Genomic DNA, 15,725 nt, shown 5'->3' with positions numbered 1-15,725 from the left:
GGGACATGACACAGGAGGGGGACAGACGCTGGGGACATGGCACAGGAGGGGGACAGACGCTGGGGACATGGCACAGGAGGGGGACAGAGGCTGGGGACATGACACAGGAGGGGACAGAGGCTGGGGACAGGCAGCCACTGTTTAATCAATAACAATTGATTAAACAGTGGCTGCATGTGATGGCACAGTGGCTGCGTGTGATGGCACAGTGGTTTTGTTTGATGGGCACAGTGGCGACAATTGATGGCACAGTGGCTGCGTGTGATCGGCACAGTGGCAACAATTGATGGCACAGTGACTGCGTGTGTTGGCACAGTGGCTGCGTGTGATTGGCACAGTGGCTGCGTGTGATTGGCACAGTGGCTGCGTGTGATTGGCACAGTGGCTGCATGTGATTGGCACAGTGGCTGTGTTTGGGAACAGTGGCAACAATTGATTGCACAGTGGCTGCGTGTGATTGGCACAGTGGCTGCGTTTGATGGGAACAGTGGCTGCGTGTGATTGGCACAGTGGCTGCGTGTGATGGGCACAGTGGCTGCGTGTGATGGGCACAGTGGCTGCGTGTGATGGGCACAGTGGCTGCGTTTGATGGGCAGAGTGGCTGCGTGTTATTGGCACAGTGGCTGCGTGTGATGGGCACAGTGGCTGCGTTTGATGGGCACAGTGGCTGCATGTGATTGGCACAGTAGCTGCATGAGATTGGCACAGTGGCTGCGTGTGATTGGCACAGTGGCTGCGTGTGATTGGCACAGTGGCTGCGTGTGATGGGCACAGTGGCTGCGTTTGATGGGCACAGTGGCTGCGTTTGATGGGCACAGTGGCTGCATGTGATTGGCACAGTGGCTGCGTGTGATTGGCACAGTGGCTGCGTGTGATTGGCACAGTGGCTGCGTGTGATTGGCACAGTGGCTGCGTGTGATTGGCACAGTGGCTGTGTTTGGGAACAGTGGCAACAATTGATGGCACAGTGGCTGCGTGTGATTGGCACAGTGGCTGCGTGTGATTGGCACAGTGGCTGCGTTTGATGGGCACAGTGGCTGCGTGTGATTGGCACAGTGGCTGCGTGTGATTGGCACAGTGGCTGCGTGTGATTGGCACAGTGGCGACAATTTATGGTGGCGAAGTGGCTGCGTGTGTTGGCACAAGTGGCTGCGTGTGATGGGCACAGTGACCCCTCCCGGCCCTGCCTACTGTTATCACCGCGGCGGGGAACATAACAGACAGCGTTCGTTTGAACAGCTGTTTTCCCCGCTGCGCATAGACACTCCCCCTTGGACGGATCTGTCCAATCGCGAGCAAGGGGGAGTGTCTATGTGACTCCCCCTTGCTCGCGATTGGACAGATCCGTCCAAGGGGAAGTGTCTATGCCATAGACACTCCCCCTTGGACGGATCTGTCCAATCGCGAGCAAGGGGGAGTGTCTATGTGACTCCCCCTTGCTCGCGATTGGACAGATCCGTCCAAGGGGGAGTGTCTATGTGCGGCGGGGAAAACAGCTGTTCAAACGAACGCTGTCTGTAATGTTCCCCGCCGCGGTGACTAACGTGGCAGCGGCGGCGGGGGTGGGCCGGATTAAAAGGTCCGCCGGGCCGTATACGGCCCGCGGGCCGTAGTTTGCCCAGGTCTGCTCTATATAAAGTGATTTTAATATTGCACACATTTTTATACAGGATGGTTTACACTGTTGCGAAAACTCTAAGGCCCCGTACACACAACCGAACATGTCCGCTGAAACTGGTCCGACGGACCAGTTTCAGCAGACATGCTCGGTCGTGTGTACGGCCGACCGGACAATTGTCCGGCGGATTGGACAGTTTCCAGCGGACAAATGTTTCTTAGCATGCTAAGAAACATGTCCGCTGGAAGCCTGTCCGTCGGACATGTTCGGTCGTCTGTACAGACTCACCGGACATGTCCGATCGGCTGAAAGCCCTCGCGTGGAAGCATTGACCTTCCAGGGCCACGCACGTCGCCGTGTCATCGTCGCGGCGACGGCGCGGCCACGTCACCGCGTATCGTATCCGCGCGGATTTCTGTCTGATGGTGTGTACAACCATCAGACAGAAATCCGGCAGCGGACGCAGCGGACAGATCCGCTGGTGTGTACGAGGCCTAACAGTATATCTGTGCATCAATAAATTATAAACATTCCATAGCCTGTGATATATAACATAGTACAAAGAAATCAAAGCATAACAATAGTGCAGCCTGTTTCCAAGTGCATTACTATATATAGTGTGGATAGTTAATTTTCCAGCACACACTATAATATTATAATCACTTGATTAAAAAAAAAAAAAAAACACTTCTTGTGTAAAAATGCATCAACAAATTGTGTGTTTCCACCTCCTTGTGACACCTCTGTGCTCCAAAAACTCTCACCTTAATGAGTAATCAAATAGGCCTTTTGATTAAAATACTCAGGGCAATGTTCCACCGATCTTAGCCTGATTCCAGATCTGTCAGATCTGTCTAGGTGATCCTTGGTTGTGGTCCCTTTAAGGCGCTGTCCACCGCGGTTATACATATATTTGGGATAAAACAAAGTGACCTCCAATAGTGTAGTAGGGAGGGGCGGACTGACAACTCATGGGGCCCCCGGGCAATAGAAGAGTATGGGGCCCCTCTGGCTTACAGATGGCCACCACGCCAGGAGGTAGTGCAGAGGCGGGCAGCTAAAATCTCGGGATATTCACATTAAAAGCATGTCAGTTTCGGACATATCAGGGACAGATCTAAAAAAAACACAGATTTTTACATGCTGTCCCTGGTTTTACTGAGCCTGGCAACCCGGATGGGGCCCCCTAGTGGCATGGGGCCCTCGGGCAGTGCCCGAGTGACTCAATGGTCAGTCCGCCCCTGGTAGTAGGTAAAAAAAAAAATTAAAAAACATAAGCAACGTGCAGGTCACCGACATCACTTCTGATCTGGTATGACCTACATGTTGCGTCACGCCATGTGACTTCATCAGGTGCCTCCCTTCCATAAAGTCACGCGATGTAACGCGTAGGGCATCATAATTATTATTATATTTTTCCTTGTGCACACGTGAATTGTACTCAAATACCGCATTTGGATCACTATTTTGCACTAAGGTGGTGTTACACATTTGTTCATTATGAACACAACATAACCTACACAATTCCTGCTAAATCTAAAAGATAAAACTGTGTTAATAAATAAAGCTCTATGTGTGAAGGTATTGCAGGAGTTGTGGCCTGTACAGTGTAAATCCAGTTTTTTTTTTTATGTGGTTGAAGCGGTGTGCATGTTATGCTATGGGGACTCAGAGGCTACAGGTCCGAATTTGCCAAGTGTGTGGATGCGGGTCTACAACCCCAAATGTAGACAGTGTGCATTCAAGTCCACTTGCCTACACCTGTGAAATTAGGACCTGCAGCTGTGTTCATACAGCCACGCCATTCCCATTGAGTAAGGCCGCGTACACACGGTCGTTCCAAACCGATGAGAATGGACATCAGACCGTCAGGCCACTTCAGCGGTGAACCGATGGAAATGGCCCGTCGAACCATTCTCATCGGTTTGGATCGACCGTGTGTACGCGGCCTAACAGGAAGCTATGTGTATTTTATTTTTTATTATTATTTTAGAATTACATTTTTTGTTATTTTTTTTAAATTGTATTGTTTATTTATTTTTTCATTTTTTAACAGCCCTTTAGAGGGGGCTTTGGTTAAATCTTAGGGGTCTAAACACAGTCCTCAATCTTTATCTCTGCAGCCTCAGTTGCACAGAATGGATGAACAGGAATAGCTCTGTACAGGGCTTCCTGTTCCTTTACAAACTGAAGCATAGTATACATCAGTGGCGGTGTGTCCATAAAGGGCGCACGGGCGCCGCCCCCTCTCTCCTGTACCTGTCTGTCATCATAGATAGAATCATGCAATGCATGAATCTATCTATGGTCACCGCTGCCACCCCCTATTTAGGAGTCCGGCCCCTTGTCGGGCGCCGGGCACCTGAATTACAGCGGTGGTGTATTTTTGGAAGCACCTGATTAGAGTCATAGGCTCTAATAGGTGTTCAAAATGGTAAACAGCGGGCGTAGTGCTGGGCGTTCGCTGTTCACTCAGCTGTATAATAGGAAAGCGAATAAATTGCTTTCCTAACACTGACCCGCCTCTCAGCCAATCAGATGCTCGAGTCTGTTACCTGTCACGTGATTGTCTGAAACGAGGATAGGAAGAGAGGACGGGAGAAGAGATCAAGGAGCAGGGAGGACACCGTCGCTGTGACCTGCTTCCCCCCTGAGACAAGGTAAGTGCCGGGGGTGCACACTGGCAGCATTTGATGGGCACAGTAGTGGCAATTGATGGGCACACTGGCAGCAGTTGATGGGCACACTGGCAGCAGTTGTTTGGCACAGTGTCAGCAATTGATGAGCACACTGGCAGCAATTGATGGGTACAGTGTCAGCAATTGATGAGTACAGTAGCTACGTTTGGCACAGTGACTGCATTTGATGGGCACAGTGGCTACATTTGATGGGCACAGTGGCTGCGTTTGATGGGCACAGTGGCTGTGTTTGATGGCACAGTGGTGACAATTGATGGGCACAGTAGCTGCTTCTGATGGGCACAGTGGCTGCAATTGATGTTTTTTTATTTCAGTTTGTTTGCCCATCAAATGACGCAGCCAGTGTGCCCATCAAATGCAGCCACTGTGCCCATCAAGCGCAGCCACTGTACCCATAAATTGCCGCCACTGTGCCCATCAATTGCTACCAGTGTGCTTATCAATTGCCACTACTGTGCCCATCAATTGCTGCCAGTGTGCCCATCATTTGCTGCTACTATGCCCATCAATTCCTGCCATAGTGCTCATCAATTACCACTACTGTGCCTATCAAATGCGGCCTCCCCTGCCCGCCCGGCGCTTACCTTGTCAGGCGGCGAGCGGTGTCTGGGGTCCTCCACGCTCCTGTCTTCTTCCATCGTCTCTTCCCATCCTTGCGATTCAGCCAATCAGGTGACAGGTAACAGACCCGAGCACCTGATTGGCTGAGAGGCGGTTCAGTGTTAGGAAAACAAATATTCATTTGCTTTGCTAACACAACGCTGAGTGAACAGCGAGCGCCCAGCATGGCGCCCGCTGTTCACCTTTTTGGACAGCTCTAATCAGGTGCTTCCACAAAACACCCCTACCGCTGTAATTCAGATGCCCAAAAAAGGGCCGGACACCTGAATAGGAGGTGGCAGCTGCAACTATAGATAGATTCATGCAATGCATGAATCTATCTATTGGTGATAGACAGGTGGCGGGAGAGAGGGGGCGGCACCCGTGTGCCCTTTATGGACGCACCTCCACTGGATCTGGGGCCTATTAGATCTCATATCTCTCCTCTGCCCTCCAAAGCAGTTCAAGCCGCTAACGGCTTCTTTACATGAGGCCAAAAGTGCAAGTGAAAAAAATCCTCGCCGCTTCCGGTTTCTGACATCACACAGTGGGAGGAACAACATCAGTTCTTCTCACTGTGGTAAAAATCGGATGCCACCAGTCACATCCCGCGACCCCCTTCTTCCACCTGTAAAAGTAATCCAACAGCTTCTTAGCCACTAGGATTACTTTTACATTGAAGGGATTTACCGGCCCTAGATATCACTCTTCCAATCCAGTGCCAAACGGCAAGTGGTTAAAGCAGTTTTAGCCCAGGTTCACACTGGTGCGCGGGAATGAAGCTGTGCGAGTTCAGCTGAACTCGCATGATTTCACTCCCGCTTGTCAGTCCCAAAACCAAAAATTGTATATATTGCCGTTTATCAATCCTTAGATGTGGCGGCTGCATTCAATTTCTTTTTTTTTTTAAGGCCTTTTTTTCATTCTATTTTCACTTGGTAAACTGGCCAGTAACACACCTCCTCTATTGGACTGTCCCCACTCTGGATGAAGGAGCACAGGGGGCAAAGCAGACAGCAGCTTTGTTAATCTGAGGGGAGGGGAGTGATGGACTAGCAGATTTATATACACTAACAAACTGAAAACAAAGTACAGTTCACACTGCAATTACAACAGTTTTTTTTTTCTTTTAGGAAAATGGCTTTACATGAATAAATAAAAGCAGATATATACTTCAAAATCAAATGTTAAACGCAAACAAAAATGTTGAAGTACAAAGAATTGTCTTACAAATGTTTGCATGAAGAATCGTTTAAAAAACTACTAGTGTATTACCAGCTTAGGGTCTTGTACCCATGGGCATTTGTATTGTGCTGGTAAAGCATTTTAAAGAATAGCAGATTGTTACATTTGTATTAAATTGTATGGAGAATTGTTAACTTCGAATTATAGTGTGTTTTTGGTATGTATCACATTTCTGTAAGTGTAGCATGTCCCCTACAGAGTGGTCTGCGATGTGCACATATAGGAAAAACGATCAATTCTTTCCTGAAAACATGATTTATTATTTCTTCATCTGACTTGGATCTGAGTCTGACACCTAGTAAGTACATGAAGCCAAAAATGACTGTAAAATTCCATCTGGAACCCTGTGGTTCCTTTGTGATGGTTCAGAGATAAGCTGAATTCCTCTTCGGATTCACTCTTCTAATGAAACTATTCAAAGTCCTTTTTTTCTATATAATAATGGTATTTTCATTGCTTAGCACGGGGGGCATCCTCCCTTGTGTTGAAATAAAGTTCCATACTGCACCTAGTGCTCCTTCCATCATTATTTCCAGGTACTTAACCCACTATAGGCACCTGGTGCCCCTCCACCCTCTATTCCAGGTACATGACCCCCATAAGCACCTGGTGCCCTCTCTACCCTCTATTTCTGGTACTTAACCCACTATAGGCACCTGGTGCCCCTCCACCCTCTAATCCAGGTACATAACCCCCATAAGCACCTGGTGCCCCTCCACCCTCTATTTCTGGTACATAACCCCCCATAAACACCTGTTGCCCCTTCCACCCTCTATTCCAGGTACATAACCCACTATAGGCACCTGGTGCCCCTGCCACCTTCCATTCCAGGTACATAACCCTCCATAGACACCTGGTGCCCCTGCCACCTTCCATTCGAGATACATAACTCCCCATAGACACCTGGTGCCCCTGCCACCTTCCATTCCAGGTACATAACCCTCCATAGATACCTGGTGCCCCTCCACTCTCCATTCCAGGTACATAACCCCCCATAGACACCTGGTGCCCCTGCCACCTTCCATTCCAGGTACATAACCCCCCATAGACACCTAGTGCCCCTGCCACCTTCCATTCCAGGTACATAACCCCCCATAGACACCTGGTGCCCCTCCACTCTCCATTCCAGGTACATAACCCTCCATAGACACCTGGTGCCCCTGCCACCTTCCATTCCAGGTACATAACCCCCCCATAGACACATGGTGCCCCTGCCACCTTCCATTCCAAGTACATAACCCTCCATAGATACCTGGTGCCCCTGCCACCTTCCATTCCAGGTACATAACCCCCCATAGACACCTGGTGCCCCTGCCACCTTCCATTCCAGATACATAACCCCCCATAGACACCGGGTGCCCCTGCCACCTTCCATTCCAGATACATAACTCCCCATAGACACCTGGTGCCCCTGCCACCTTCCATTCCAGGTACATAACATAACCCTCCATAGACACCTGGTGCCCCTGCCACCTTCCATTCCAGGTACATAACCCCCCATAGACACCTGGTGCCCCTGCCACCTTCCATTCCAGATACATAACCCCCCATAGATACCTGGTGCCCCTGCCACCTTCCATTCCAGGTACATAACCCCCCATAGACACCTGGTGCCCCTGCCACCTTCCATTCCAGATACATAACCCCCCATAGACACCTGGTGCCCCTGCCACCTTCCATTCCAGGTACATAACCCCCCATAGACACCTGGTGCCCCTGCCACCTTCCATTCCAGATACATAACCCCCCATAGATACCTGGTGCCCCTGCCACCTTCCATTCCAGGTACATAACCCCCCATAGACACCTGGTGCCCCTGCCACCTTCCATTCCAGATACATAACTCCCCATAGACACCTGGTGCCCCTGCCACCTTCCATTCCAGGTACATAACATAACCCTCCATAGACACCTGGTGCCCCTGCCACCTTCCATTCCAGGTACATAACACTCCATAGATACCTGGTGCCCCTGCCACCTTCCATTCCAGGTACATAACCCTCCATAGACACCTGGTGCCCCTGCCACCTTCCATTCCAGGTACATAACCCCCCATAGACACCTGGTGCCCCTGCCACCTTCCATTCCAGATACATAACCCCCCATAGATACCTGGTGCCCCTGCCACCTTCCATTCCAGGTACATAACCCCCCATAGACACCTGGTGCCCCTGCCACCTTCCATTCCAGATACATAACTCCCCATAGACACCTGGTGCCCCTGCCACCTTCCATTCCAGGTACATAACATAACCCTCCATAGACACCTGGTGTCCCTGCCACCTTCCATTCCAGGTACATAACACTCCATAGATACCTGGTGCCCCTGCCACCTTCCATTCCAGGTACATAACCCCCCATAGGTACCTGGTGCCCCTGCCACCTTCCATTCCAGGTACATAACCCCCCATAGACACCTGGTGCCCCTGCCACCTTCCATTCCAGATACATAACCCCCCATACTACCCTCCATGCACAGCCTTCATGCCAGCCTCGCTCTGTACTCCGCGCTCGCTAACGCCCCCTGCTGGATGCTCAGCGAAGCGAGAGAAGGTGACAGAAGAAGCCAAACAAAGCGAAAAGCGTCTTCCCGTCCGTCCTGTGCCCGATCCGTCCCTGGCAGCCTCCGATCTCCGGGAACCGGGAGGGAAGAGTCACCACTCCGCCAAACCTTCCTATCGTCCTCGGGGGGAAGACAAGGACAACCACCCGGAGCCAAGATGGTGAAAGCGAAAAAATCCCCGGCGAAGCGGGCACCCGCGGAGCGGCACACGAGGGCATCGGGGAAGCTGGAGGCGCCCAAACCGGCGGCGAGGGCCCCGGAGCCCAAGAAGAGCAAAGCCAAGAAGGCGGCGATAAAGAGACAGGTGGAGGAGGAGGAGGTGAAGGAGGACGATGTGCTGGAGATGGGCGCACAGACCGAACGATGGATCAACTTTATCCGACAGCACAGTGTGAGCCCCGAGGAGGCGGCCAAACTTCTACTCGACTCCTAGTGAGTATATATAGAGAGGGCTCTTCACTGGGGGCCACATGGACACCCAACTGGGGCCATGCTATAATACAGGGCTATGGGGGGTACTGAGGTCTGATGGATCAGCTATAATAGAATCTAATGTATCTCCATCCATGGTACTATAGGGCAAGGGGGGCAAAAAGGGCAAATACACAGAGACGGAGTGACCTCTTGGCCAATGGCACTTGCTCCATTACCTGGACACAGGGCTGTAGGGGGGTTCTGGGGTCGGCTCAGCTATAATAGAATCCAACGCATCTCCATCAATGGTAATATAGGGCAAGGGGGGCAAAAAGGGCAGATACACAGAGACGAGTGACCTCTTGGCCAATGACACTTGCTCCATTACCTGGACACAGGGCTGTAGGGGGGTTCTGGGGTCCCCCTGTGCTGGTGGCCCATCTACAATTGAATCCAACTAACCTCTATGAATAGTAATATAGGTTATGGGGGTCATTAGGGCAGAAAAATATAGATGGAGTTACCCCTTGGCAAATGACACATGCGCCATTTCCTATACATAGGGCTGTAGGGGGTTCTTGAATTCCTCTATGCTTGGGTTTGAATGCTCATCTATAATAGATAGAATCCAACTGATCTCTATCCATAGTACTATAGATCATGGGAGCAATAATGGCAGATAAATGTAGATGGAGTTACCCAATGGCCACTGGCACTTGCTTCATTGACCTTGACATATGGCTGTAGGGGGGTTCTGGGGTCCCCCTGTGCTCAGGTCTGCTGGCTCATCTATAATAGAATCCTCTAACCTTTATAAATAGCACTACGGGTTATGGGGGTCATTAACGCAGAGAGATGTATGTGGGATTACCCCAGGGCCAATGGCACATTCTCCATTACCTATACACAGGGCTGTAGGTGAGTCCTTGGGTTCCGCTATGACTTGAGTTTGGAGGCTCATCTATAATAGATAGAATCCAACTGATCTCTATCCATAGTACTATAGATCATGGGAGCAATAATGGCAGATACATGTAGATGGAGTTACCCCTTGGCCGCTGGCACATGCTCGATTACCTGGACACAGGGATGAAGGTGGTTCTTGAGTCCCTATATGTTGGGGGTTTGGTGACATATATAATAGATAAATGGCAACTGATCTTCATCAATAGCATTGTAGGTTTTAAAAGGTTATGGGGCAATAAGGGTAGATACATGTAGAAAGAGTTACCCCCATGGCCAGTGGTGTTTACTCCATTGTCTGGACACAGGGGTGATGTTTGGTCCCCTCTATGCTAGGGTTTGGTGGCTCATATATAATATATGACAACCAATCTCCATAAATAAGACTATAGGTTATGGAGGCAATAAGGGCAGATAGACATAGAAAGAGCTATCCCATGGCCAGTGGTGTTTGCTCCATGGATACAGTTCTTGGGTCTCCTCTGCACAGGGGTTTGGTGGCTCTTCTATAAAATAGATGGCCACTGATTTCCATAAATAATACTATAGGTTATGGTAGAGAAATGTAGATGAATAGTAGATAGCTAATGGTCCTTGCTCCATTATAGGGACACATGGGTGTTCTTAGGGGACCCTATGATGGGTGGCTTATATATAACAGATGTCAACTGATCTCCATGGCAAGTGCATAGTACTATAGGTCATTGGGACAATAAGACACATACATGTAAGGGATACACCATGATCAATGGGGCTTGCTCCATTACCTGGAAACAGTGTTAAATGGGTGTTTTTAGGTTCCTCCATGCTGGAGGTTTGGTGGCTCCGATATAATGGATGGCAACGGATCTCCTTGAATGGTGCTATAGGTTATGGGAGCAATAAAGGCAGACAAATGTAGAAGAAGGAACACCATGAGCAAAGACGCTTGTTCCATTGCTTATACACAGGGTTGCAGGGGTGTTTATCGCTCCCTCTGTGCTGGAGGTTTGGTGGCTCATATATAATAGATGGTAACGGATCTCATTAGTAGTATTATAGGTTATCCCAGGCTATGGGAACAATAAGGCAAACACATGTAAAATGAGTTACACCATGACCAATGGTACTTGCTCCTCTAGCACAATTGCAACCATTCATGTTTACACAGTGAGTAAAAAAAAAAATCATTCCAGGCACTATAGAGTCTTTTTTGTTTAGGGTCTTCCATGGTGTCTTTGTTTGGCCAGCTATCGTTATTGCATGGCAGTGGGCTGGCAGCTGAAGAGGCAGATTGATCTGCGAATATCACATCTAATTTATGCTACCAGAGCCCATCATCAAAACCATCCAAGCAATGATCTATAGGATCAGAAGATACAGAAGTCACACAACACATATGGGTTTTATCACTTTCTTTGTCTTTAGTGTGTTAGATTATATCAGATTATATTCCTGTTTTGCTTCTAAAAAAATATATATTTTTTTAGCCAGTCTGTTAGGAGTCCCTATATAACGGAGCACCGTGCAATTTATTTCACATCACAAAATGGCAGCGTGGTGTCTCTATAGACAAAGCTGGGGGTGTAAATACATATAGATTATAAATCCCAGCAGAATAATACATGAACATATTTCACTCTGCTGTGTAATAAACATTATTTCTACAACGAGGAGAAGAAATCAGCAGCTACACTTTCCCTCTACTGTAAATGATTTGTCCCTGCAGGTCGCCATGTCCTAATTACAGGTATATTCAGGGTCATCGCGGCGCGGAAGAGGCGAGGATCCTGTAATTAGTTCTATTGCAGGGCTGGGTATCTGATTGGATTCATCGTCAGAACCTTATGCTATATTCTGATTAATGTTTAGGGTCTTATATTATGTGTGTGAGTGTTTGGATCAAGTGATGTATGGTGAAGTGTGAGCTCACTGTTTTATCATCATCTGCTATCAATTTATACGTGACAAGAGGATGCTGTATATAATGATTTAATTTTATTTATTTTTTAAAGGACAAAAAAATACTAAAAGGTGAGAAATACAATGCATAGAGGTTGAAGTGGAGGAAGAAATATTAAAACATAGCATTTCATTTATTTAAAACGTGTTTTTATTTTTTTTTATCATTTATTTTGATTTTCTTTTTTCTTTTTTTTACCGTGTACAGCTCTGCCTATAGTATCTATAGCCCTCTATCTGCTCATATAACTCAGGTTACATTATTTATACCTGCAGCCATGATGTGATGATGGGAACTGCAACTGGGGGGAGAGATATAGGAAATGGGAGATAAAATGTTCATTTGATTCATAATAATAATAATAAATTACTCATTGGATAATAACAAAAGAGCTGGGATTTTTTAAACTGAAATTAAAGAGGATTAAACACCCTTGACTGAGCTCTGTGTCTTAAACATTGGGAATTGTCCTTTACATTTTAGAGCTGGAATCGGGTGGTATTCATTTAAATAATAATAAAAAAAATATATAATAAATTACCCGTTGGATAATAAAGAAAGAGCTGGGATTTTTTAAACTGAAATAAATGAGGATTAGAATGGGCTCTGTGTCTCACACATTAGGAATTGTCCTTTACATTTTAGAGCTGGAATCGGGTGGTATTAATTTAAATAATTATAGTAATAATAAAAAATATATATATATATAATAAATTACTCGTTGGATAATAAAGAAAAAGCTGGGATTTTTTAAACTGAAATAAATGAGGATTAAACACCCTTGAATGGGCTCTGTGTCTCACACATTAGGAATTGTCCTTTAAATTTTAGAGCTGGAATTTGGTGGAAAAGATATTTATTTGTAAATAATAGAGAATTGTGAACAATAATATTTCTTGTGTTTGGTCAACACAATTTCCCAGCACATTAGGAGCCTGCTGTCATACTGCATGTAGATTGTAGTCCTCCAGATGAAATGACAGTGTGGGGGACATCAAAAGATACGATGAGAAGCTGTTTAGATGAGAACAGCAACAGGAAAAATGTAGGCAGTGGGCCAGATTCAGAACGGAGATACGACGGCGTATCTCTGGATACGCCGTTGTATCTCTGAGTGTGCGTGGTCGTATCTATGCGCCTGATTCAGAGAATCAGTTACGCATAGATATCCCTAAGATCCGACTGGTGTAAGTGTCTTACACCGTCGTATCTTAGGGTGCATATTCACGCTGGCCGCTAGGTGACACTTCCGTATAGTTACGCGAGGAATATGCAAATTAGGTATTTACGCCGATTCAGAAACGAACGACCGCTTTTTTTTTACGTCGTTTGCATTCGGCTTTTTCCGGCGTAAAGTTACCCCTGCTACATGAGGGGTATGTGCGGCGTATCCTATGTTAAGTATGGCCGTCGTTCCCGCACCGAGTTTTGAAAATTGTACGTCGTTTGCGTAAGTCGTTCGCGAATAGGGCTTTGCATAAGTTACGTTCACGTCGATACCAATGAGGCTTTGAGGCGTAATTTCGAGCATGCGCACTGAGATCTTTTCACGAACGGCGCATGCGCCGTTCACCAAAAATGTCAAGTACGCGGGGTCAAATTTAAATAAAACACGCCCCCAACACCCCCATTTGAATTAGGCGGGCTTACGCCGCCACACATACGTTACGCCGCCGTAACTAAGGGCGCAAGTTCTTTCTGCATACGGAACTTGCGCCCTAAATTACGGCGGCGTAACGTATCTCAGATACGTTGCGCCGGGCGGATAGATACACCAATGTATCTGAATCCGGCCCAGTGTTCACATGGATGTGTATTAGTATATTAGTATGTAGTGCGTAATAAAAACCCTTCCTGATGCTATTTCCAGTCAAGCTGGCCATTGATGGGTACAAACATCTTAGAAAAGAACGTTCTATGAAATTTTGTTTGTTTTTCTAATCATTAGTGCATCAAATTGACTTTCGTTTTCGACCGCAGTGACAAAAACCGAAGGAGCAGGATGGAAAAACGTTCTAAAGCCTAGTACACATGATGAGAAAATCTGACAAAAATCAGAGAGATCGTTCAATAATCGAATTGTTAGTACACAGCTTCCGACATCTGAACATGACATGACATTGATTTTTATCTGTGTTGTTTATTTGTTATACATTTTCCCCCAAAACAAATAAATCAATAAAACACAAACAAAAAAAAGATCAAGGTGTTAAGTGTGTCCTAGGGAGGTGTTTCTAACTGTAGGGGAAGCGGACAGACAGGGAGTAGAGAGAGATCGCTGTTCCTGATCACTAGGAACAGACGATCTCACTGTACTCTCCTGTCAGAACGGGGACCTGTTTTTTTAACACTTGCAGATCCCCGTTCTGCCTATCTGAGGAGTGATCGCGGGTGGCCAGCTCCCCCGGCGCCTGCAGTGTCTCTTGCACTAAGCAACGTATAGGGTATGTTGTTTTGTGCAATAGGGGCGCCCTGCCGCAGTATACAGTATCTTGCAAAAGTGAGTACACCCCTCACATTTTTGTAAATAATTTATTATATCTTTTCATGTGACAACACCAAGGAAATGACACTTTGCTACAATGTAAAATAGTGAGTGTACAGCTTGTATAACAGTGTAAATTTGCTGTCCCCTCAAAATAACTCAACACACAGCCATTAATGTCTAAACCGCTGGCAACAAAAGTGAGTACACCCCTAAGTGAAAATGTCCAAATTGGGCCCAAAGTGTCAATATTTTGTGTGGCCATCATTATTTTCCAGCACTGCCTCAAACCTCTTGGGCATGGAGTTCATCAGAGCTTCACAGGTTGCCACTGGAGTCCTCTTCCATTCCTCCATGATGACATCACGGAGCTGGGGGATGTGAGAGACCATGCGCTCCTCCACCTTCCGTTTGAGGATGCCCCACAGATGCTCAATAGGGTTTAGGTCTGGAGACATGCTTGGCCAGTCCATCACCTTTACACTTCAGCTTCTTTAGCAAGGCAGTGGTCATCTTGGAGGTGTGCTTGGGGGTCGTTATCGTGTTGGAATACTGCCCTGCGGCCCAGTCTCCGAAGGGAGGAGATCATACTCTGCTTCAGTATGTCACAGTGCATGTTGGCATTCATGGTTCCCTCAAAGAACTGTGGCTCCCCAGTGCGGGCAGCACTCATGCAGCCCCAGACCATGACACCCCCACCACCATGCTTCACTGTAGGCAAGACACACTTGTCTTTGTACTCCTCACCTGGTTGCCGCCACACATGCTAGACACCTTCTGAACCAAATAAGTTTATCTTGGTCTCATCAGACCACAGGACATGATTCCAGTAATCCATGCCCTTAGTCTGCTTGTCTTCAGCAAACTGCAGGCTTTCTTGTTCATCATCTTTAGAAGAGGGTTCCTTCTGGGATGACAGCCATGCAGACCAATTTGATGCAGTATGCGGCGTATGGTCTGAGCACTGACAGGCTGACCCCCCCACCTCTTCAACCTCTGCAGCAATGCTGGCAGCACTCATATGTCTATTTCTTGAAGACAACCTCTGCATATGAAGCTGAGCATGTGCACTCAACTTCTTTGGTCGACCATGGCAAGGCCTGTTCTGAGATGAACCTGTCCTGTTAAACCGCTATATGGTCTTTGCCATCATGCTGCAGCTCAGTTTCAGGGTCTTGGCAATCTTCTTATAGCCT

The 15,725-nt window shown here is 47.5% G+C and overlaps 1 protein-coding gene across 1 annotated transcript in view; it reads left to right on the top strand.

Moving 5' to 3' along the window:
- Positions 1 to 8,633: 8,633 nt before the first annotated feature.
- Positions 8,634 to 15,725, top strand: part of CENPV (centromere protein V) — a 37,958-nt gene continuing 30,866 nt past the window's right edge. The window contains exon 1 of the mRNA XM_040339441.1: positions 8,634 to 9,157. Within this exon, the coding sequence (XP_040195375.1) occupies positions 8,634 to 9,157 (524 nt within the window). The remainder of the gene's footprint in view (positions 9,158 to 15,725) is intronic.

This window comes from Rana temporaria, chromosome 2 (genome assembly GCF_905171775.1).
Source record: "Rana temporaria chromosome 2, aRanTem1.1, whole genome shotgun sequence".
Lineage (NCBI taxonomy): Eukaryota > Metazoa > Chordata > Amphibia > Anura > Ranidae > Rana > Rana temporaria.
The sequence above is the reverse complement of the archived record's forward strand: the minus strand, read 5'-3'. Positions and strand labels throughout refer to the sequence as shown.